We start from the raw sequence: 24,244 nt of genomic DNA, 5'->3' as shown, positions 1-24,244 counted from the left end.
AGCAACATATAAATGGAAATTCAATCATCCGGACCAGTGGTGGGTTTCCAATTTTTTTATTATCAGTTCTGTGGGCGTGGCTTGGTGGGCGTGGAAGGGGAAGGATACTGTAAAATCTCCATTCCCTCCCCAAGAGCCTTAGTGGCGCAGCAGACTAAAGTGCTGTTAAGTAGCACCAGCTGCCTGCAATTACTGCAAGTTCAAATCTCACCAGGCTCTAGGTTGACTCAGCCTTCCATCCTTTCGAGGTAGGTAAAATGAGAACCCGGTTTGTGGGGGCAATAAACTGACTTTGTGTAAAAAAGAACACCGCTTGGGGGGGGGGGTGAAAGCAGGTATATACAAAAGTATGGAGGCTATTGCTTAACGCATTGTAAGCCGCCCTGAGTCTCCGGAAAAGGGCGGCATATAAATCGAACCAATAAATAAATCCAGGGGAAGGTTACTGCAAAATCCCCATTTCCTCCCAATCAACTGGGACTGGAATAATATATGAGAATAGATGGGGGCAGGGCCAGTCAGAATTTTTACTACGGGTTCTCCAAACTACTCAAAATTTCCACTACCGGTTTTCCAGAACTGGTCAGAACCTGCTGAAACCCACCTCTGATCCAGACCAAAAGTATCTTAAAAGATTAAATCAAGCACCGAAGTTTATTAAAACTGAAATGTTTCATTACTCATCCAAGTAACTTCTTTGATCAAAATGAAAATTTGTATGGCAAGAATTGGTTCTTTCCAATGACTATCTGACTCTCTTCCTACCCAAATTTTCATGTTGACTGAAGACACTACTTGGATGAGTAACGAAACGTCTCAGTTTTAATAAACTTCGGTCCAGTTGCCATGATTTAACCTTTTAAGAAGCTTTTGGCCTGGATGATTGCATCTCTATTCACATGTTGCTAAAGAGCTAGATAGAGTTCTCAGTTGGGAAGGGGGTCTGCCTGGCTCTTCTGGAAAGAGGTGTGTTTAGCCTCCTCCTCTCCCCCCTTCCTGGTTTTATAATGCAGCTGTAAGCACCTGAGGGCAGGACAAGAAGTAATAGGTGGAAGCTCATTAAAGAGAAACCCAACCTGGAACTAAGGAGCAAATTCCTGACAGTGAGAACGATTAATCAGTGCTTGCCTCCCAGACTTGTGGATGCTCCATCACTGGAGGTTTTCAGAAATAAATTGGACAACTGGTTGACCTGGATGGTATAAGGTCTCTTGCCTTGAGTAGGGAGTTGGGCTACAAAACCTCCAAGGTTCCATCCAACTCTTATTATTCTATGTTCTAAATTTCAAGGGAAAGAGGGGTGCAAGTCCATTCCAGGATTTTGTGCCCAGTGTGGTGGGTATATAACAGGAGTCAGCAACCTGCAGCTCTGGAGCCACATGTGGCTCTCTCATCCCTCTGCTGCGGCTCCTTGTTGCTGGGCAGCTGCACAATTGATAGGGCTTTCGGTTAGGACAAGTAGAGGAAAAAAGATGCCGTGCTAGGAGGAGAGTACGATGGGGAAACTTCACTTCCGGTCGGCTCCAGAATTGAATGGCGGTTTCTGGTTAGGACCTTTGTGGCTCTTTGAGTGTTTAAGGTTGCCAACCCCTGGTATCTAAGATGCAGGTCTGATGCAGAATTAGCTCTGATGCGGCGGAGGGAATGGGGTGATGCCTCTTGCACAGAGGATGCCAGCTATGACGTTTGGTGTCTCGTTGGGCAGCAAAGGTCAAAGACTCACTGAAAGCGGGTGGGAAGGATTCATGGGAGAAGCGAAGTCTGCCAGAAGCCATTTGCCAAGATGGCTGCCTTCTCTACCAGAGAGAAGGAAGGACTTGCTGATTTTTTTTGCCCTTCCATCCCCTTCAGGGACTGCCCAGAGAATTTGGGTCACCATCATGGGAGCAAAGTAAAGCAGGGGTCTCCAACCTTGGCAACTTTAAGACTTGTGGACTTCAACTCCCAGAATTCCTCAGCCAGCAAAGCTGGCTGAGGAATTCTGGGAGTTGAAGTCCACAAGTCTTAAAGTTGCCAAGGTTGGAGACCCCTGCCTTAAAGGATTCGGAGATGGGTCACCCTGTGTGCTGACACCATGGGTCTTGGGTGAGAGCCAGCCGGGGTGACATCGTTAGTAAAGATTCTGGACTAGGACCAGCGTTGTGTCCCCGGAGCATTTGCAGCTCTGGCCAAAACAGGGTTACGTTCTCTCCACTACAGCTGCATTCAAGGCACTCTGCCTTTGAGACAGTAATGGGTTTTGCAATTAGGTAAAGTTTAGCAACACTGACCCCTGCTAGCCAAAATAGGTGCAGCATGTTCCCTTCACAAGGAAGTCTTCGGGGATTATTACATACTTTCTCTTTCCTGTCTCGGCACTTCTTGCTACAAAGCACTGGTAGCAAAGAGAAGGGAAGTGAGGCCATTCCAGCCTCCATTTTCCATGCAGACAAGCCACACACAAGTCCTCAACTGCAAATTCGACCCATCTGGAGGTGGGCAAGGGATTCCTTCCTACCTTTAGGCAGCTTAGGCTCCGTAGGGTGCAGTGTAGCTTAGACAGTAGGTAGGCCACACTGCAGCTAGGAGCACACGGCCTCTTTTATGGAACATGGCTGCTAGTTATTGTGTACATTCAGAAAGTATTCAGTCCCTCTTCACTTTTGTCAATTTTGTTGTGCTGCAGCCTGATTCTACAGTTGTTGAAATTCGGTTTTTTTCTCATTGTTCTACATTCAGTACCCCACAATGACAAAGTGAAAGCAGAATTTTAGAAATGTCTGTAAATTATTAAAAAGAAAAAACTGAAATATCACATTGGCATAAGTATTTAGAAACTCTGATGCCTCCCATTTCTCTTGATCATTGCTGAGATGTTTCTACACCTTAATTGGAGGCCACCTGTGGTAAATTAAACCTCTTCAGAAGGCCTCACAGCTGACAGTGCAGTGCGTACTGTAGCAGAGCAAAAGCCATAAGGTCAAAGAAACTGCCTGCAGGATCATTGCAAGGCACAGATCTGGGGAAGGAAGGCTACAATAAAATTTCTGCTGCTGAAAGTTCCTAAGAGCACAGTGGCCTCCATAATTCTCAAATGGAAGAAGTTTTGTTGCAACCAGGACTCTTCCAAGGGCTGGTCACCCGGTCAAACTGATTGATCAGGGGAGAAGGGCCTTAGTAAGAGAAATGACCAAGAACCCGAAGGTCACTGTGACTGAGCTCCAGAGATCTTGTGTGGAGATGGGACAGAGTTCCAGAAGGACAACCATCACTGCAGCCTCCACCCGTCTGGGCTTTCTGGAAGAGTGGCTAGACAGAAACCTCTCAGTGCAAAACACAGGAAAGCCCGCCTGGAGTTTGCAAAAAAGCCCCTGAAGGACTCTCAGATTGTGAGGAACAAACGCTAAGCGATTACTGATTAATTTCTGAATGCCCTGTATCCTCAGACGTACAGTAGGTGTGCCTATTCAGGTGCCATGGCTTATTTTTTACAGCTTTGCCTGAACTTGCAGCTTTTAATAAAGGTGAGATGGTGAAATAGTGTCTCCTCTGTTGAATGGCAAGAAAGGTTAACTGCTGGGATAGCTTTCCATAGAGCCACTGAGTTATGGATCAGCAAGATCCAGGGCAACCAGGAACGCCCATGTTCCAACTCATCTTCAGCCATGGAAGTTCACTGGGTGCCTTGGGCTGCAGTAATTTTCTTTCTCTCAGTCCAGCTGCCTCACTAGACAGTCGTGCAAGGTGGCAGGAGGAATGATCCATGTGGGATAGACTCTTTAACAGTTAACTATTCAGCCCTAACAGTCCCATGACCTCTGCATTTCTTCTTCCTCTGCAGATCGTATGGATACGGCCAATAAGCAACTTGCAGAGAAAGAATTTGAAGGCACTGAGGATAACAGGAAAACCATCTCCCAGCTCTTTGCACAAAGTGAGTCCATCACATTTCCTGTACCAAGAACGGTGGTTAATTGTTTTGCAAAGTGCCTAAAGCAGAAGAAAGTAGGCTTGAGAAATTCCCAGGAGACGTTGGAGAGAGCCAGGAACAACCACTCTCGGTCTCTTGCGAGGAAAAGAGCTCCTCCTCGTATTCCCTTAGACATTTCAGCTGCCATTTCTGCTCTGCTGTGTGGTTGCTTATTTTCAGCTGCCTGGAGGGGAAGGCCAGGCATGTGGGGGAAACACCGGGTGTTCAGACCCAATTTGTTTTCCCCCTGCCTCATGCTGAGGCTCACCTGTTGGGCCAGACCATTGTTTTGGAACGGTCCATATTCAGCTGAAACCCCTGTGTCTGTTAACCTTTAACCGGGCAAAACATTTTCAACCTCAAAATGACATCAAATGTCATAAAACGCTTCCTTTGCTGATGCTAGATGTAGTTCAGCAGGGGCGACTTTCAAGGCAGAGACATCTCTGAATATCTCCCTGGATTTTGAAGAACTTTTTCCAGTACTTTAGAAGTTCTGCCCTTGTTGAAGGCGTTGGGGAATCTGGGGAGGAAACCTCTCTCAAAGGATGGCCCATCACAGGTCACAGGTTGGTCAGTGGTTCATTGAATGTGAAGGATGGCTTTGATTCGTCCAGAAGTCTTCATCCAGAGATGTACAACCAGGGGCCGGGGCTGCCACTCAATATTGACTACAAAACAGTAACTTTTAACTTGCAGAAGCAGGGAGTCTCTAAATTGTGGGGAGCAACACTGAGTACATTTAATTAAATGTTTAATTAATCTGTGTCCGGGGACGCAGATTGATGACAGTGGAAACCAGAATTCTATGAATGGAAGGACTCCAGTCTCCTGAATGAATGCTGTGGGATTTGGCGAGCTAAGCCACCATCCCGGCAGCTCCACCCTGCAGAGTACATGGAAAGAGTTGCTAATGGGTCAGCATCTTACCAAAACCGAGCCTTGGTAGTACAGTGGTCTAAAGCACCCTGTTATTAAGACCAGCTGCCTGCAATTACTGCAGGTTCGAATCTCGCCAGGCTCAAGGTTGACTCAGCCTTCCATTCTTTCTAAGGTAGGTAAATTGAGGACCCAGTTGTGGGGGCAATAAGCTGACTTTGTATAAATATACAAAAAGGATGAAGGCTATTGCTTAGTGCACTGTAAGCCACCCTGAGTCTCCAGAGAAGGGCGGCATATAAATCAAATTAAAAAAAAAAAAAAACTAAGAAAGGGACTTACCTTGTTTTTTGGAGGGACCTTCGCTGCTCCCCGACCATGCTAGCACGAGGGATCTGCCCACGAGAAAGCCTCTGTGTGTGTCCCGACGACCCTCTGCTTCCCTTACCTGGTAGTTCTGCTGTCCCACCATCTCTGCCTGCCTGGCTAAAAGGGCATAACTCTGAAGGGTGCTGCACAATGACTCTTGAGGCCATTGTGCAAGCAAATCCCACGTTACTTCTCAGTGCTTCTCTCTGATGACCCAGTGGACTGGCAGACAACAATGGGAACGGCAAGCCGTTCCCCAAAGTGGCCTACCTTACTACCACGATAACTGGGAAACAGCAGGAATCCCCCTTCTATTGCCTGAAGCAGCAATTTCATCCCTTGGGATGGTGGGATGGTTCTGGCGGGACAGATGTTCCAGCTGCATGATGTCTTCATAATGAAGGCCAAAGATAGCTCCATGAATTCTGGGGACACAAACAGCATGAACCATTTCGTCTTTTAGCAGTTATCTCTGTCTGGTATTAGGACAAAGGCTCTCCCAACAGCCTTTGCTTTGCTCTTCCCTATAATGTTGAAATAATGTTGAAAAGCTGTTAATTTATGCCAGATGTTGGAAGCAGAATTGAACGAACTTGTCTAGAACTAAACCAGGTAATCTTCCATTTCTGCCAAGATGCAACCAGAGACTCTTACCGGCAGTTTTGTGGTTCTCAGGTCTTGGTGACAAAGTTAGCAATGGCAGCGTGAAGTTTCCGAAAGATGCCCTAATTAATTCATGAGCCATGAGCCAAACTTCAAAAGAAATACAGTCATTTATTAGGAGCACCATTTTGGCAATATTCGGATGCAGTTAGTACTAATCCCACGTAGATTTACGTTCCCCTATGACCATGTCTCTCCCCTCCTCCCTGGCCACATTCTCCAATTAAATCACATTCTCCAATTAACCACATTGGCTGGCTGTGAAACCCAACATACTCCTACTGATTGTGATAAGAAAGAATCTATGGAATGCAGCTTCAGTTAGGGAAATCAATCAGCTCTATCAGTTCTCCCCTCCTGCTCATGGCAACTTGAAAGCTTTGCAAGTTGACAGGCAGCTATGAGAGTTTCATGGAAAATAGAGCATCAGGGACACTCTACCATCAGCTGCTGGATAGCATCAGAAGGAAAGAATTCTGGTTTTTGTATCCTCCTTGCAGATTCTGGCAAACAGGATTTCCTGAAATAAGAGATTTCCCAAATCATACATATGTGCAGTGTGCAAGCATACACAACTGTTCTGACCCAGCCTTAGCAGGACCAAGAAACAGACTCCTTGTCCCGAAAACCCTCTCTTTATTTAACTACTGTGAATTCATGGCATTCCCACACAGAAAAGTGCAGGCAATAATCCTTCCAAGGCTTAATTGCAATAACAGACCTTATCAGTCCTTGGATAATTGCTAGCTTCCAGTCACAAAGCTGTAAATTAATTCCCGGCAAGAAGTCTCTGAGGAACCAACCACGATAAGCAAATCTTCCGAAAGAAAGATGAACGGTTCTCTCCTGCAACCACCACTCCCCGTTTGCTTCTATCTATTCCCCAGCCAGGGAGGGGCCATTCAGCATCCACGTGTGCCTTTCTTCCCGAGTCGGCCCCTGTTCCTCGGTTGTTCTCCTCTCCTGACAGCTCTGCGCATACGTGCATCTGGAACAGGCCCCAGCTGTTCTTCTTCCCCACTTATCTCTGACTCTGAAGGCAGTTGGGAACTATTGGGCAGCCCTGGCTCTATCTCTGCTTCCGACGCAGAGCATCCATCAGAAACTTCTCCAGACTCCAGGACTGGCCCAAGTTCCTCCCCAACCCCCTCATCCTCTGAGTCTGCCACCAGTTCCACTGATGGCTGGCAAGCCACAACAACAATCACACACACACACCTTCTTTGTTTACTACTGCTTAACTTCCGAAACATAATTGGAGAAAATAGAATTCATGCCATCCTGTGACAATAGGAGTGTCCTCGTAATTCTTTGAAAAATGTGCTTGAAACACGTTTCCCTTCATCCGCAAAGCTAATAGCTCACCCTTTGATCTCTGCCCCCCAGCAACTCTCAAAGCCATGTCCCCCCCCCTTTCTACTTTACCTGCCCAGATAAAGAAACCCAGAGGGAAAAGGAGAAACTGGAAGTGGAGCTAGCAGGGGTTCGCTCAACTAATGAGGAGCAACGGAGGCACATTGAGATCCGGGACCAGGCCTTGAACAATGCACAGGCCAAGGTGGTGAAGCTGGAGGAAGAAGTAAGTCTTTCCATTTTGCTCTTGGACATCATTTGAGTATGTTGTGTTTTGACTGAATCCTTAAGACAGTGTTTCTAAAAGCAAATGATAGTGGAGCATACCTGAAACCCAGTTCAGTAAGGAAGAAAAAAAATTTGTAGGAAGTGCTTTGCTTTCCCCAAAACCATAAAATAATTTAGTACTGTTTTTCCATTTTAAGAATGGGAACATTTTCCAGATTCTTGGCTGCAGAAAGTGCAGGGCTGATGAACCTAGAAAGATCCAATTTTCAGGTGATAGGGACTATATTGTCGTCTCCTAGTAATGATCTGTTGCAAGTCTTCTATGCCTGTTTTCTTGGCGTTCTGTGATTTCTCTTGCTCCTCCTTGGCAGTCCCATAAAGGTCTTTCTGGCACAAAAGAACAATTTTCATTAGAGAAAAGGTTTAGCTGAAAGTATTGGCTTACTCCTCTGAAATCTTGCATGAGAATCCTCATGGGTTTTCTTTGCTGAAGAGAGACCCACTTGGTGCAGAAATCTATGTCTGTAATTTGAAGTACCATTACTAATAGAGAGACGCTGGTGATCTAATATCTGGTGGAGTCCCAGGACTGACTTTGAAGCAGATTGGAGAGGAATAAATTGCAAACATCAGGTTCTAGTAAGATCCTGTAAGAGTTTAGTTCCCCCGCAAACATGTATGTATCCTGCAGTCCTAGATATTTCTATTTTACTGCCATGAAGGCTACAAACTTCATTTGCCAGACCTCCAGACATTTGAGAGGTCTGTGGATAGCAGCGAAGCTCTCTTAAGGCAGTAACAGGTTGGACTTTTGCTAGTACATGATACTTACCCCTACTACAAAGGAGTCTTGTTATACTATCGGTAACTCAGAATTTCCAAATGCTATTTCTGTACTGTTTCTCTGCCTTTCATTCAGCTTTCGTTCCCTTGTAGTGTTTCTAACCTTTGGATTGTCCTGCACTTCTCATTCCTGGTTAATGTCTTCTGTACTCTTGTTTTGCAAGATCACCGTACTTGTGTGGGTGATTTAAGAAAAAGGAGTACAAAAGCCTTCCGTTAACTAAAGCTCCCACTTCTTTAAACAGTGAAAAATGCTGCTTGTTCCTTTCTGCCTGCCTCATCTATAAGATACTTAAAATGTTTAGTTTGCTGACTCTTCCTCCCCTCTAAGGTTACAAAAATTTATCTTTTCATAAAGCATCATCTTTGCAGTCCTGGTACCAACAGACAGTCCAAAAAGAATAGCCCAAAATAACATATTTTATTTTATCTTGATCACATAAACCAACTTGGTATTCCTTGCTTTCACTTCTACCAATCTTAACCTTTAATTCATTCAAATATTGTTGTGGGATTTAATTTCTCCTCAATTCTTCTTTATCCCATTGCACGGATTTCTTCAACAAAGTCTCTGTTGTACATCTAATAAGAACACATTTTGCAGGTCATTCTCTTGGCTTAACATTTGTATTTTCCGTTTACTTTTAAAACTTCAGTCAGTTTCTTTTGTATATCTAGTAGAAGGTCTTTGACTTCCAACCATTATTTAATGACTGTTTAGTGTTACAGTGGCACTGAAAAAAGTGACTTATGACTATTTTTCTTACTTATGAACCTTGTAGCCTCCCCATGGTCATGTGATCAAAATTCGGACACTTGTCAGTTGGCATGTTTCTATGACAGTTGCCGTGTCCCAGGGTCATGTGATCATCAGCTTTTGCAACCTTCCGACAAGACAGTGGGGGACACCAGACTCACTTAAGAACCTTATTATTAATTTAATAGCCGCAGTGATTCACTTAACATCTAGGGCAAGAAAAGACTTAAATAGGGCAAAACTCACTCAACTGCCTTGCTTTGCAATAGAAATGTTGGGCTCAATTGTGCTCGTAAGTCATGGTCTACCTATAAAGCACCCTTCTCTTGGCCTTTCATTTATAGCTTTGGAACTTTCTCGGTCTGTCTTGCCAGATAAAATTCCTTCCACGTCGGTCGTTCCTCCGTTAATGTATTTTAGATCTAGTTTGTTGATAGAAGCAGACATCATTACTGACAGTGTTGATATTATAAGTTACCAATTTCTGGCCCCATTATTCAAAGTTTGTATTTAAAAGATTGTTTTTGATGTTACGACATTTTGTCGTTTTATAAGTCCAAATATTGACTGGCATCAAACGCAGGCTTGTATTTTTTTTTTCTTCTGCTTAAAATGTTTAGTCCCTTCTAGTGTCCTGTTCTAAAATCATCACTTATTTTTGTTATGACTTGCAGTAGTCAGGCTAGCCAAAATAAGTCTGTTCCCCACAGGAAACTCTTTATTTTTTATAGTTAATTCCAAAATCTTATAGTAGCTGTCAATATTCCCAATTATTTGGACTCTGAATCCATTTATAACTTTCCTAGATCAAAATCTCATTCAGCTTTTTGCTGTTTATTCCAAATTCTTTATGTTCCTTAATATATAATTGATCTTTTTTCTGTTCAGAGTAGAAGATAAATTCCCCTGATGAAGACCTGTCATTCTGAAGAACTCTTTAGTAGCTTTAAGATGCTTAAAAGGCAATTCTCGAAAGTGATTAGAAAGCGAGATTGCTGAGTCTGATGCCTTTAAAGAGTTCTGCCATGGCTGTAAGCGAGATGGCTGAAGCCGTCATTCCTGTCATTCAAACTGGTGGGAAAACCACTGTCTCCTCATAAGAAGCAGCCCTCCGGAGCCCATGTAGGGCATCTCTTGTCCTCTCTTCGTTCAGAGATGTTCCTAGTCGCTGGTTCCTTGATCTTCGCAACATGAATCAGTTCGCCATTCTTCTCCCAGAATTTGTTAGCTTGCATCTGTAAAAGAAAAGTAGGCAACGCGCTTAGCTTCCTTGTTTTATGGCCCACAGCCTCCCAGAATTTTCTGCTGGCTAAGCAGGTTCTGTTCTGTACTGAGCTTCCCTTAAAGAGCGGAGTCCTCAGATTGGAGGCCAGGCCACTGCAATACCAAGAGCAGGGCTGGCAGCTGGTGAGGATTCTCTTCGAGTGACCTGTCTGCTCTTCCCTTACATGTGATTGTTCTTTATTGAGAATCTCGGACATAGAAGAGCCCAGATTTGAGTGGCTGTTTCCATCACTCAGCTGTATCCATGACGATTTTGGCAAAGTGCATCCCATATTTCAGTGTAGTTGTAGAATATGCCAGGTTTCCCGTGGGAGAGAGATCCTGCAGGGCTCGACTGCTGTAGCCATTAACAGCTCACTTTACTTTGGGAGAAAAGACGGGGCTGTTCACAGCTTCTTAGAGAAGGAGAAGGCTTGGAAGGGAGACAACTGCCCTGCTTTCATCTCGGGCCGATGAGATGCCATCCCGCACGGAAGAGCTGTTTGCATGGAAACTCTGCCAGAGGGGAAGGCACCAGTTTCCCTTCTTCCTGGCAACCAATGTGAAAGCTTCTCTGTGAATGAGAACCAACCTCCATCGTACTGTGCCCCGAGAAGGGGAAGAGAAAAGGTTCAGCAGCCGGACTCAGTCCGACCAAATGTTAAAACCATCATCCCTGTGTTGGATTTGCCGTGTAAACAAATTGAAAACAAAAAATGAACTTTTGAAGATCTCTGGTTAAACTCATAGCAGGTATTAAGCTGTGATAGAAAGTTTGGTCAAAGCTTGTTTATTTATTTTAATTTTTCTGAGTTGGTAACTGTTGAGAATGTTTGACTCCATTTGGCGAGGAAGATGTGCTTAGCTAAGCTGTTTTTCGGCAGAGAGGCCAGCGGGAGGCCTCGGGCTTCCTTCGATCCTGTAACTTGGGCTTTCCTTTCTTTCTTGGCTCTCCTCAGCTTCCCTAACCTTTTCCAGGCCCCTTTTAAAAGCAAACCGGGCTCTTGTATTGATTAACTTTGGATGTCAACATCTCAGAGCGGAACTCAGCCATCTTGTGCTCAGGGGTGTCTCCTCCCTTATCATTTCATGGGCCTCCCTGGCTCCCAACTGATTTGGAAGACATGCGGTGGGACTCAGGCAAGCAGCTGCCCTTTCGGCAGCACCTCAAAGCAGCCCAGCTTCTTTGGAGCCTGGAAAAAGATGTCATAGCTGTGCTAATTTCAATGAGGGGATTCCTTCCCCAACCCTAACCCTAACTGTTTGGGCCAGAAATCTGGTGTGAGGTTCAATAGCTGTCTTCTAAAATCTCACAAGATCTCAAATTAAAAGCCTGAAGTTAAATGTGAGAGGCCAGTCTCACATTTGGCACAAGCTGGCACAAATCTAGGTCATTTTGCAGAAATGTACTTTGATTTCAGGCATCGTGAGTGCCTGAGGTGATTTGGCACCCACAAGGAATATGGGTAGATGACCTACGGCCACAGTTGGGAGCAGAATATCCATTGCTAAGCAAGGCAGTTGTTGAGTGGATCACATCCCATTTTATGACCTTTTTTCCCATGGTTGTTAAGTGAATCACTAAAGTTGTTAAACAAAGCCAGTTTCTCCCGTTGACGTTTTTGTCAGAAGCCGACCAGTTGCAAATGACAACCAGTTGTCCATCTGTCATAAGTACAGGCCTGTTGCCAAGCTTCCATATTTTGATCACGTTACTGTGGGGACGAGGCGACAGTCGTAAGTACGAGGACCAGTCTCAAGTCACTTTTTTTCAACCCTGTTGTATCTGTGAACAGTCACCAAACAAATGGTTGTAAGTTGAGGACTACCTATAGTTTGCCGCCTCCTTTACTAGGTTGGGATGGATTGGAGCTTCCAATTCTGGGTAGCTGAATTGCTTAGAGTGGTTGGAAGTGACCCCAAGATGGTAAGAGCATAACTCTGCCCTGGACAGGCGGTTCTTGGTCAAGGCATGTGACGCTTCGGGACTTGTTTTGTGTCCCTGTGTCTGCCACCCAGAGATGAGCCCCAGCCCTCCCCCTCTCCCCCCTTCCCCCCAGTGCATCAGGTGCAGATTGCATAATTCTAGGCAGCTTCCAGAAAACTTTCCATGGACCAATATGGAGGGGGGGCCCTCAGTTGAGAAAGGGTTGTGCATCCATAACGACAGAAATTGCTGGGTTATTTTTAAACTGCTTTCTCGAGCCCTGCATTTTGGTTAGGGAGTAATTTTCTAGGGTTTTAACGAGCAAACAGTCGTGCTCTCTCCTTGGAGGGTAACATTGTATGCAGGGGTGAAAGGCTACTGGTTCGGTTCGGTTCGGGCAAACCGGTAGTAAGAAAATGCTTTAAAAAAGTAAAAAAAAAAGGTTCCAACGATTCTGCAGCACAGCTGATTGTCAATCAGCTGAGCTGCGTAACCGTCAGAACCTCTTTTTTTACTTTTTTAAAGCATTTTCTTACTACTGGTTCAGGTGAATAAGTAGTAAAAAATGCTTTAAATTTTTTTTTTTAAAAAAAGGTTCTGATGATCATGTGGCACAGCTGTGATTGTGGAACTTTTTTTTTTTTACTTTTTTAAAGCAATTTTTTACTACCTATTCGCCCGAACCAGTAGTAAAAAAAGTTTTAAAAAGTTTTTTTAAAAAAAAAAAAAGGTTGGTCACGCCCACTGAGTCACATGAAGCCACACCCACCAAGCCACGTCCACAGAACCGGTAGCAACAAATTTTACATTTCACCACTGGTAATATGGCACAAATTGGTTTGGCCAGCATTTCTGAGCAGGCACATTGGCGCCTTACTCTATCCAAATCACCAGCTAGTTTTGGAAATCAGATTCTTCCCCATCCCTTGCCATTAAAGTTCATTAACCACATTTCCACAGTTGTGGAAAAATTAACATGCATATTAAGAACTGAGTAAAGCACAGCGCTTTCAAATATGTTCATGATGCATAATGTTCCTAATCTAAGTTTATTAAGGTCAATATTTCTTGGGATATAGTATGTTGTGCTCAAATATGCATTTTAATGATCTTGTTTGTTGAATAGCTCTCTTTTTTTAGTTGTCTCATTGGTGTCCGTCACTGTCTATTAAAATAAATTAGAAAGACTCTCAGAATACCCTTGGTGTTAGAATGTAGTCTGGAGGGAAGGGATGCATTCCGAAGGAGCAACAGACAGCAGCATTTAGATCAGTGTTTCTCAACCTTGGCAACTTTGAAGATGTGTGGACTTCAACTCCCAGAGCAATTGCTGGCTGGGGAATTCTGCTAGTTGAAGTCCACACATCTTCAAAGTTGCCAAGGTTGAGAAACACTGATTTAGATAGTCTGTGTCGGAGAAAGAGGCTGAAGGCAGTGCCTCCTCCCTGCGCTTCATGGTACCAGTAGTTTGCTTTAGAGTGGCACGATTCTGCCGGAAGGCGAGGAACAATTTTAAAAAGCCTGCTTGGAAGAATCCTGTGTCTCTCTCGGTTTTTGGAACCTGACGGATTGTTTTGTGATGTGTGATTGGCAACAAAAGTGGGCATCACTTGGAGCTCTTTTTTTGCAGGCTTAACTGGCGAGGCCAGGGATCAACATGGACCATCCAGATTCGATGCTCCAACTCCGTCCTCAGTCTGAGACAACCAGCCCAGTTGATGGGGCGACCGAAGTCTTACTCTTTGTTTGTCTCCCTCCTTCGCTACAGCTGAAGAAGAAGCAGGTGTACGTGGAGAAGGTGGAGAAGATGCAGCAGGCACTGGTTCAGTTACAGGCTGCTTGTGAGAAGCGGGAGCAGCTCGAGCACCGGCTCAGGACTCGGCTGGAAAGAGAACTCGAATCGCTCCGCGTGCAGCAGGTAAAGGCAGCTCCACAACTTCTGCTTTTCCCTCCGAAAAGGATATGCAGAAGTATTTGCTTATTAATCAAATGGATGGAGCCACCCATTTCACCCAGAGCGACTCTCGGTGGTCACACAATAGGATAAAACCGCAAATAGAAAAATATTTTTAAAATGTAACAATCTACATTAAGAAATAAATGATATAAACTAATCTGCAGGGTCCTAGTCAAAGACAGGACCGTAAGCGGCCACTTCCCCCAAACAGAGCCATCTGAGCATGTCTCCGGTTCACTAGGCAACCCCAGGCCTGATCACGTGGCCAGCTCCTGAGCTCCGTCCTTCCCTAATGTCAAAAGGGAGGGGAGGAATCTGATTTCAGGGGAAAGGATGTTCCATAAGGAAGACGCCACCCCAGAGAAGGCACGTCTCCTGGGACCCCCGATGCCATTCCCTGGCTGATCTCTCTCTGCCAGATCTGATAGAACTGGGGAGAGATGCTCCCTCAAATAAACTGACCCCATGCCTTGAAGGGCTTCCAGCACTTCAAACTGGACCCAGAAGCTGCTTGGCAACCCTGCGGCTTGTGGAGCAGAGGCGTCTCGTGCTCTGTTCTAGGGACACATCTAACCGCCTTCCCTGCTGCATTTTGCACCAACCAAAGCTTCTTCAAGGGCAACCCATCGGGGTGAAATTCGACCGGATCGGACCGGCTCAGGTGAACTGGTAGGGACGATTTGAATCAGTTTGCTGAACCGGTAAAAATTACCCCTGGTTGGCCTCGCCCCTGCTCGCCGCTCACCTCTTCCGGCCACTCGATATTCCACAGAATTCAACATTAAATGCAGCAGAGAGAATCCGAACTTCTCTCCCTCCATTCACAGCAGAGCTGCCTGTCCCTTTAAGGTGCTTTGACCCCTGGGAGGGAGGGGGCTCGGGGGGGACCATAAAGGAGCAGCAGCTCTGCTGTGAATGGAGGGAGAAAAGTTCAGCTTCTCTCTGCCACAGAATTCACTATGAGCCTTTCTCCTGCTCATACACACATTTTTTCCTACCAGGTTCTGTGGGTATGGCTTGGTGGGGGAGAGGGGTGTCATGTGACAATGGGTGTGGGCATGAGTGACATCAAGTTGGCCACACCCACTCAGTCACAGGACCCACCACCACCATCAAGCCACGCCCACAGAATCGGTAGGGAAAAAATGTGAATGTAGGGCATGTTACATTAGTCCAGGCTGGGGACCCCGAGGGCAGGAGTTGATGGGTCAGACAGAGGCTGTAGTTGAAAGTGCCAGGTCTGGAGATAATTGTGGCTTTCCCCAGAGAAGCTCAACGGGGCTGGACATGGATGGAAGAGCACAAGCAATGCTCTGGGTTCTAGACTGGAGTAGGACATTTAAGAAAAGACTTGACAGAGAAGGCAAAGGCAACCCACTTTTAAATGGTGCTAAGAAAACTTCATGATTCCACCAGGAAGCCAGTCTGGATGTTTTACTTTAATAGGAGGGGTTGCCAAATTCATGTGCCATGTGCAACCAAAGTTAAAATGTTTACAGTTTTAAAATAATTCTACCACTTGCAGGATAATCAAATCTTTCTGAACTTCCTGCGATCTCGTCTCCAAAATGCAAGAATGAAACGCTCCCATGATTTCAAAATCCCTTGCAACATTGAGGTCCCTTTTTCATTCATTTATTTCACTGTGATTGCTTCAGTTGGCTTTATCAGGGGTGTGACAGGTGCTGTGTGGCTGGTCCCTAAGTAGAAATATTGTTCCTGCCTTGACATGTGACATCCGATTAGGCTTTGTCACCAGGCAGGGGTTGGATTTGGACTGTTATGAGAGAGTTGCCACCTGGGACATCCTGTGGCCATCCCCACCTTGGAGAATGTAAGGGATTTAACTTTCTGGCCAAAGGGAGAGAGCAAACTGCTCACTCACTGCTCAAGGAAGTCTGGAAGGGACCTTGGAGGCCCCCCAGTCCAGCATCATTCGCGTGTCCCTCTCCCCACCTGGACTAGCTAAGGCGCCCCACCACATTTGTTGCCGTTCTGCACACTTCTCAGTGGACTTGTTCTGTTGCCTTTTCCTGCCAGCGCCAGGGAAACTCTCAGACGGCCAACGCCTCCTCCGAGTACAATGCTGGGGCCCTGATGGAGCTCTTGCGCGAAAAGGAGGAGCGGATTCTGGCTCTGGAGGCGGATATGACAAAGTGGGAGCAGAAGTATCTGGAAGAAAGTGTCATGCGTCAGTTCGCACTGGATGCGGCAGCCACCGTGGCTGCTCACCGGTAAGAGTGCACACACACACACAAACATTGAGACAACTTTGCAAAAGAATCATATAAAATCTGACAGGAAAAAATGTGCAGCTTGCTCACAAATATGCTCACATAACCAACAACTCTTCCAATTTCATCCTGGCAGGTCAAACCCAAAGAGAAGTAAGGAATATTGGTAGTTGGGGAAAATCCAGTTTCCAATTAATACGATATATTTTGACCATGTAATAGCAAAAGTATTTACCGTATTTTTCGGAGTATAAGACGCACCTTAGTTTTTGGGGAGGAAAATAAGAAAAAAGCTGATTGGCAGGTGGATCAAATACCCCCACTCAGCTGTTCCCAGAGGTGAATTTTAGCAACAGGTTCGTTGGTTGTGAGCTCTGTGCCTTGCTTTTTTTTTTGCTTTTTTTCCTGCCTCTGAAACTTCTGAAACTCCACTTCAGAAAAAAACTTTTTTTCCTGCCTCTGAAAGCCTCCGAAACAGAGCTTCAGAAAAAAAGCCTCTGAAGCTCTTCTTTGGGGGCTTTTTTTCTGAAGCTTTTTTCAGCCTCTGAAACCTCCTTTGAGAAACTGGGCAGGGCTACATTCGGAGTATAAGACACACCCAGATTTTCACCCTCTTTTTTGGGGGGGAAAGGTGCGTCTTATATTCCGAAAAATACGGTACCAAAGTTCTTCCTTCCCACTTCTATAACTTATTATGCTGACTCCAATTTATATCCCCTTTCAAACATATATATCCCCATTCATTTTTTTTCAAAAAAAGGCATCATCTATAGAGCAGTTCTTCCAATCGGCAAACTGTAAGGCAGAGCTCTTCAAACTTGGCAGCTTTAAGACTTGTGGACTTCAACTCCCAGAGTTCTGGGAGCATAGCTGGCTGGAGAATTCTGGGAGTTGAAGTCCACAAGTCTTAAAGCTGCCAAGTTTGAAGAGCTCTGCTGTAAGGAGTCAAATGTAGAGGGAAGGCATAGTCCTTTACCAATCTCTCAATGGAAGTGAGTGCAACTGGATGGTAATCATTAAGGCATATGAATATAGTTTTTTGGGGCACTAGTACAATGATTGCAGTCTCAAAACATGATGTTGTTTAGAAAATCTGTGTCACCCTTACATGTTGGGGAAGCTCCCTTATAATAATCACCCGATTATTATCACTTATAATAATCACCCAAATACCTTGCCACATACATCATCTTTAAACTAAAGACATATATTTTCTTGCATCTCAGAATCTAACGAACTATTTTGGTTCTGTATATGGGGATTTCTTTTGCAGGGGAAATTGGATTATCTTATTTCCCCCTGCTCTCCAATGTGAAATGGCCTAATTCAGCCAGCTGCATTTTGCCTATTTTCTGATGATGGAACAAGTTGGGTTCCTTCTTGCCTGGTAAATGGGAAGCTTCTGTGTCTAAAAGGCAAGCAGGGATCCCTTGACTCCCCATCCAATACTGTTTGCAGGGACACCACTGTAATCAGCCCTTCGCCCAACACCAGCTATGACACTTCCCTGGAAGCTCGCATCCAGAAGGAAGAGGAGGAGATCCTTCTGGCTAACCGGAGGTGCCTGGACATGGAGGGCAGGTAAGGGCAGCTGCTTCGTTTTTCTGCTCTGCGTGGGGTGCGACTCCGAAATCCAGAACTCTTGAATTACCCAGAAATCCATGAAGGTCTTGACTGCTCAGGGAGTCTCAGGCTCCCAAAACCAAGAAAGATACAGAGAGTTTCTTTTACTGTTCCTCACCCAGAGACAGAAGTCGTGCCTCATTAAAGTAACTACTTGCCTCATTAAAGATGTGCTCTGTGAACTTTGGGGGGGGGGGGGGCGGCTGTGTTGACCCTCTTCCTCCCAACCGAACTAAACCAGTGATGGCTAACCTTTTCCGGACTGGCTGCCCAAAGCACACACGCAAACCCCCAAAATGTAATGCACGCATAGCCCCCGTGCATGCACCCTGCCCCCCTACTCAGGCGCAGCAGAGACCTGAAGACCAGCCGAGATGCGCAGCGGAGCTGAACTGGAGCAACAGCTTGTGTGCCATCAGAGAGGGTGCTGCGTGCCACCTCTGGCACGCATGCGATAGGTTCGCCATCATGGATCTAAACCGTCTCTTGGTCCTCTGGGATGTAGCCCCTCCCTCCCCCCTGGGAATCCAGACTACATTCCACAGGATGTTCTGCATGGGCTACTCTTGAAAAGTGGCCAAGTTGGAGTTGACACAAAGTAAAGTAACTAACTAGCGTAAGGTAGAAAGAGCATAGGATTCCAGGACTGAAAGATCTACATCAGTGGCCAGTTGCTTATCAAGTGCAGTTAAGATGATTGCATTGACCTGGGAAGTCCTTCGTGGTTTAGGGCAGCCCCAGGCTTGCAATGACCCTGTCCAGCTGTTGAGCCCCGTGAAGAGGCTCTTTGGAGGTGCCCTGTTTTCAGAGGGCATTCAAAAGGGGGAGCTTGTCCTGCATTCCTCTCTATGGTACCCCTTCATCACATACATGAATGATCAAGAACTCTTGTTCTCCTGCCTGTTTTTAATACTCAGACGGTGAAAGGCAGAATTCCTGTGCCAGGAAAATATGTTGGCAACCCACATTCTAGCATTCCACCTCCCCCCCCCAAAGATAAAGCAAAGCAATGAAGTAATCAGGAAGAGGAGGAAGGAGATCTTGGACATTTCTGCTCCTTAACTACTACATTACCAGTGTCGGTTCTCCATTCTGACAGGGATCTTTCAGCCTTTCAGTTTGCAAATAGGAGGTTGTGGGAGGAGGGGGACAATCAATCTCTGGCTTTTGTAGGTGGAATCCATGTTTAGTTTCGGTATTCCCCCTTTTTGATGTTTTTCCTAGAGTGATTTAAATTCCTCTCTTGGGACTGTTGGGTTGAGGCTAATGTGGCCTGGCAGGGCTTCTTTGGAAGGTCCCGTTGCTTACACACCAGTGCAGCATATTCAGGGCCTTCCACATCGTCTTTCCACTCTTTGGATGTTGACGTCTGAATCTGCAGCTTTCCTGATCGAGAGAAGCAGGCCTGGAGGTCTAGAGTACCGCAGGGAGGCAGGGCGGCAGGCGTCTGGCCAGCTAGCTGATAGATCCAAAATTTTCTGAATCCTTGGGAGAGCTTGTATAGCCCGAAAAACAGGGGGGTGACTGAAATGAGGAGATTGTTCTTTTCTCCCGCCTCAGAATCAAGACTCTTCACGCTCAGATCATTGAGAAGGACGCCATGATCAAGGTCCTTCAGCAGCGGTCCCGGAAGGAGGCCAGCAAGACCGACCAGCTGTCTTCCATGCGGCCAGCCAAGTCCCTCATCTCCATCTCCAACGCTGGCTCTGGCTTGCTCTCCCACTCCTCCACACTCAGCAGCACCCCCATCCTGGAAGACAAGCGGGAGGAGAAGAGCTGGAAAGGCAGCTTAGGTGACTCTTTCCTCCCCTTTGAATAGAGAAGCCAAAGGGAAGAAGGTCATCAATAAGTCGAAATTGCAAGAGTTACACAGGGAGTGCTCTGCATTTTATTGAGGAAAGGTTAACCGGAGAAGCAGAAGAGTTATTTTTAACAAAAAAGGAAATGATTTTTACAGGCCTTTTAACTGTCGCAGCTGAATGCCAGTACCTTCACTGCTTTATTATTTAAAGATCAATCTCCTAATAGGTTTGATCTTGGAGCATAAGTAATATTTGATTAAAATCACCAAACACACAAAAAAATGTGCTGAAAACATTAAGGAAATTTTTAGTTTCTAACTTCCATTATCATGATTTGCTATGAAATGTTGCACTGCCCTCACAGGGGCTCCGATCTGTCATTTGGGACATGGGGACCTCTGGCAGCCGAAGGGAAGATCTACCTGCTTTTATTGGCCACAAATTACAAAATTTTGTTCCTTGTAGATTGAGTAAATTGTTCCAAATTTACACATACTTAATTTTTTCCAATAAACATCTATTTTTTGTTAATCAAGTAAAAAAGCCTAAAAGGAGAAGGAATCTATGTATATAATTACATGGAGAGTGGTGTAATCTGTAACTTAACCTGTATTGCTACTGATCTTTTTCCTATTCCCCATAATGTTTTTAATGATGCTATTTGCAAGATTTACATTTTGAAAGTGGCTTCTGGCAGTGGCATCTGGAAAGTTAAGGATAAGTTGACAGGCTATGAGGATAAAAATGAGGCTTAAAGCTCGATTGATGGCTGCCTGACTTCTTATAGGTTGCCGATGTGGAATTCAGCTCTGCTTGCAGGTTGCAATTTACACAACCGGCAGGTGCAAATCCTTCTTCCTTTCTCAATCCTGCATACACTTGCTTGGTAAAGTGGCTTCCCTGGAGGGTTGAATGGGCAGAGTTAGCAGCCAGGCCCCGGCCCATGGCAGAGCCAACCTCCAAGTAACCACCTGCCCCTCTTCCCTGCCAGGTGTTCTGCTGGGAACAGAATGCCGCTCGGAGTCCATCCCTTCCACCCCTTCACCGGTTCTTCCCTCCACGCCGCTGCTCTCGGTGCACTCCAAAACGGGCAGCCGGGACTGCAGTACTCAGACGGACCGGGGCAGTGAGCAGAGCAAGGCCCCTGCCTCCTCCCCTGCGCCCCCCACGCCAGGGAGACTCCCAATGGTGAATCTGGCCTATGGGGCAGACAAATCAGGTACGGAGGGGTGTTACTCTCAGTTGGGTCTCCAGCACTGGACACGGCCAGTGTCTCCTCCTCCTCTGCTGGGTCCTGCAGCCCAAAACTGCCTGAAGTCAGGCCCAAACACAGAGAGAGGCACACAAAGTTTCTTCTAAGCACTTTCCTTTATTGTTCCTCGCCTGTAGACGGAAATCTTGCCAAACTAATGCAAACGACTTCCATCGTTAAAGGCAGACTCTGAGAACTCATGGGGGGTGGGGAGCCGTCTCAAACCTCTTCCGACCAAACTCTCTGCCCTTCCCACACGGGTTTGTTAAAAACAGATCAGGCCAAACCAATCTTACTTCATTCTTTGACAAAGTGACTAAATTAGACAACCAGCGAAATGCTGTGGACCAGTGGTGGGTTCTAACCAGTTTCACCACCGGTTCGCATCGCGCAGGCGCTTTGCATGCGATCAAGTAAAGCCACACCCATTTTGACCATCTCTTCCCAACAATTGGCGTTCATGTTAAAAGGGTCAAATGACGAATGTTTTGCCGGTTGATTTCAAGAGTATTTTTCTCACCATCCGTTTTACGTTTAATCATGGTGACACTTTGCCTTCTTCTTCTCCCCTTACCTGCAGATGGCTCCATTTTCCATTCCAGCACCCTAGAAAGGAAAAACCCACCTCAGAATTTGGGGCAGGACCTCAAAGATGCCGAAATGGTGGAGTATCTTATCTGAAAAGAACATGCTGAAGACATAGCAAGAAAAATTTCTTCAGATACTTTTTTAAGATAGAAATTACAGTTAACTGTCTCATAAAGGAACCTTTTTTTTGTTATTTGTGTATATAATTTACTCTCAAAGTTATGAATAGCTTAACTTATAATTTGTTCCAAAATTATTAAACTAGATTAAGAATTGTTTTCCTTACCTTTTTTTTTTTTTTTTTTTTAATTACTGGATCTGGTAGCAGCTGGATGAAAGTAAACCAAGGTCTTAAATGCACTACATTTTTAAAATTACAATATTTTTCAAAAAGTTTGTATTTAAGAGAAATTTGTTAGCTCTCTGGATACCCATAATGCCTTTCCAAGCCCAGGTCCACCATTTTGGCAGGAGACGGGCAATGGTGCTGCCGTGTTTTGAGTATTAAATTTCCCAAAGTTTCTGGTTTCCTCAAAACCTTTGAGCCTCCAAGAGGTGGAAGGAAACTTTCTCTCCCATGTTTTCCTTCTAAGATGAATGTCCCATTTTTGTGAAACATTCCAGAACTGGAGAAAAAAATCCAGACAAAAAGACTTTCACAATGTGCCTGCACTTAGATTTTTTTTTTTCTTTAATGTTCCTGTCTTGTCTGATGAGTTTTAGGGGGTGTCATTTTCATGTATCATAATAAGGAATAATATCCAGTGTCCAGTTTCGGATGAGGAAGCCTGAGAGGAGCCTCTTCTGCACGGATCCTGTTCAGTCCGGAGGAAGCCACGTCATTCCACCAGACGGGCTCGATGGAGGGTTTGAGGCCCTCTCTGGACACGGAAGAGGGGATTCTTTATGAAACCCGGCCTCTCTCTTTTTTTCTTTTTTGTGCTCCATTTTCCACTTTTTCATTCCCAAATGGTTTGACTGTATCTCTGAATCCTTGTATATTATGATTTAGTGCCTTACTCGAGGCAATATTTACAGCAGGGACAGTATTTTCAGAAATAATAAAAGGTGGTTCAAAAACAGTTGTCATTTTCTGAAATGCTCCTTTCTGCACAATAAAATAAAATAATAGATATTAAAATTCAGGGTTTTCTGTTCCCCAGCCCATACTTCCAGCTACACAATTTAGTAAATTTTGTACATTGGGGTAATCAACACTGCAGAAGTACATTGTAGTGATTACATTTAGTTTCTAGTAGAAGAACATTTATTTACATGATAATCACTGTCCAGATAGATCCCAGATCGATGTATATTAAGTTGGGGGACTTCACTATAAAGCGAAGAGCAAGTTTTGTAATCTTTGTACATCTGGATTAAGCCAAATGTCCTTTGACTCTTCTTGAGAAGGATCCTTTTAAGAGCCAGCCTGTTGCATTAGGTGCTTTTCTTGGCATCCCCTCAAGGAGTCAGAAAGGGGGAAGGGGGTCATGTCCTGCTAAATACCCCACATTTCTACATTTACATTAGAGTGGAATGGGTGAGGGGAGGTAATTCTCCTTAAATTAGCAGACGTCTTTTTTTGCAGTACTCGCAGAATATTAAATTGGAGAAGGCCAAAGCACATGACAGCTTGCACAACTCTGTTAGCATTTGAAACACACCCTCTTCCTCCTGAGAAGTGCCTTAAGCATCCAACATTTGCTGTGTTTTAAGAAAACTGAGCTTTTGCTTTGCTCGTACAAGCGGCAATCTTTTCCTTGCAATCAGGGAGCCTAGAGGTCATATAGCTGTGCCTTTTCTTCTGGAGACTTCTTGCTTTACCTGGTAGGAGAATCCAGATGGTGGATCATACAGGATCCTTGAAGGAGTTGGGGTGTACCCATCATTTCTGGTGGAAATGAGCCAACTCCCCTTGGGTTTGGGCAGCAACCAAACTTTAGACTAAGAGTTTAACATGAACTCGGGTAATAGAAACAAGGATATACAAAGTTGTGTAATGGAAAGCTATGTAGTTTTTCCCCCTGCAGTTTTTATCCAACGAGAAACAGTCCTGTGAGCCTGGAGGTGCCAGAATGCAGAGCTGTTTGGGAAATGCCAATTTCTTTGCTCATGAACATGTGGAGATGTGGCTGTTGAATGTCTTTTATTTTGGTTTTGTTTTTTGTTTTTGCTTGGTGCAACTATATATTTCCTCTGTACCTGTGTAGGAATCTGTGTCAATGTCTAGAATGTAGTTCTCATGATAATTGTAACTCTACTGTATTTACAGTATGAAGAAAATTCTCTCTTTCAGAAAATGCTTGGAGTGGGTTGTTGTTTTTTTTCCTTCCTAGCAGTTAAGTAGCCAAACAAAAACACCCTCTGGTGTTCTGGGTAGTTTCGCCTATTCCCTGCCTTTCAGATGCATTGGGAGCAAGAGCTGGACATGGCAAGAGCTGGCGTCCCAACCATACTAGGGCAACATCGAGTTAGGAACGGTGCCAATCTGTATGATCCAGGCTAAGCCCCCCCCCCCTCCACGCCCCTGCCATGGTTGGTTGGCATGCTCCATGTG

At 45.1% G+C, this 24,244-nt stretch overlaps 1 protein-coding gene across 1 annotated transcript in view; it reads left to right on the top strand.

Annotated features, from left to right (window-relative positions):
* AMOT (angiomotin) overlaps positions 1 to 21,861 on the top strand; it is a 47,664-nt gene extending 25,803 nt beyond the window's left edge. Inside the window, exons 6-13 of the mRNA XM_070951701.1 lie at positions 3,821 to 3,913; positions 7,294 to 7,439; positions 14,000 to 14,149; positions 16,229 to 16,422; positions 17,881 to 18,003; positions 19,606 to 19,838; positions 20,839 to 21,066; positions 21,680 to 21,861. Of these exons, the coding sequence (XP_070807802.1) occupies positions 3,821 to 3,913; positions 7,294 to 7,439; positions 14,000 to 14,149; positions 16,229 to 16,422; positions 17,881 to 18,003; positions 19,606 to 19,838; positions 20,839 to 21,066; positions 21,680 to 21,780 (1,268 nt within the window). The 3' untranslated portion in view covers positions 21,781 to 21,861. The remainder of the gene's footprint in view (positions 1 to 3,820; positions 3,914 to 7,293; positions 7,440 to 13,999; positions 14,150 to 16,228; positions 16,423 to 17,880; positions 18,004 to 19,605; positions 19,839 to 20,838; positions 21,067 to 21,679) is intronic.
* Positions 21,862 to 24,244: the final 2,383 nt, after the last annotated feature.

Source organism: Pituophis catenifer, unplaced genomic scaffold (genome assembly GCF_029215685.1).
Source record: "Pituophis catenifer annectens isolate HBS135680 unplaced genomic scaffold, rPitCat1.0.hap2 SCAF_11, whole genome shotgun sequence".
Classification (NCBI taxonomy): Eukaryota; Metazoa; Chordata; class Lepidosauria; order Squamata; family Colubridae; genus Pituophis; species Pituophis catenifer.
Note: the sequence above shows the minus strand (reverse complement) of the source record. Positions and strands in the feature narration are given on the sequence as shown.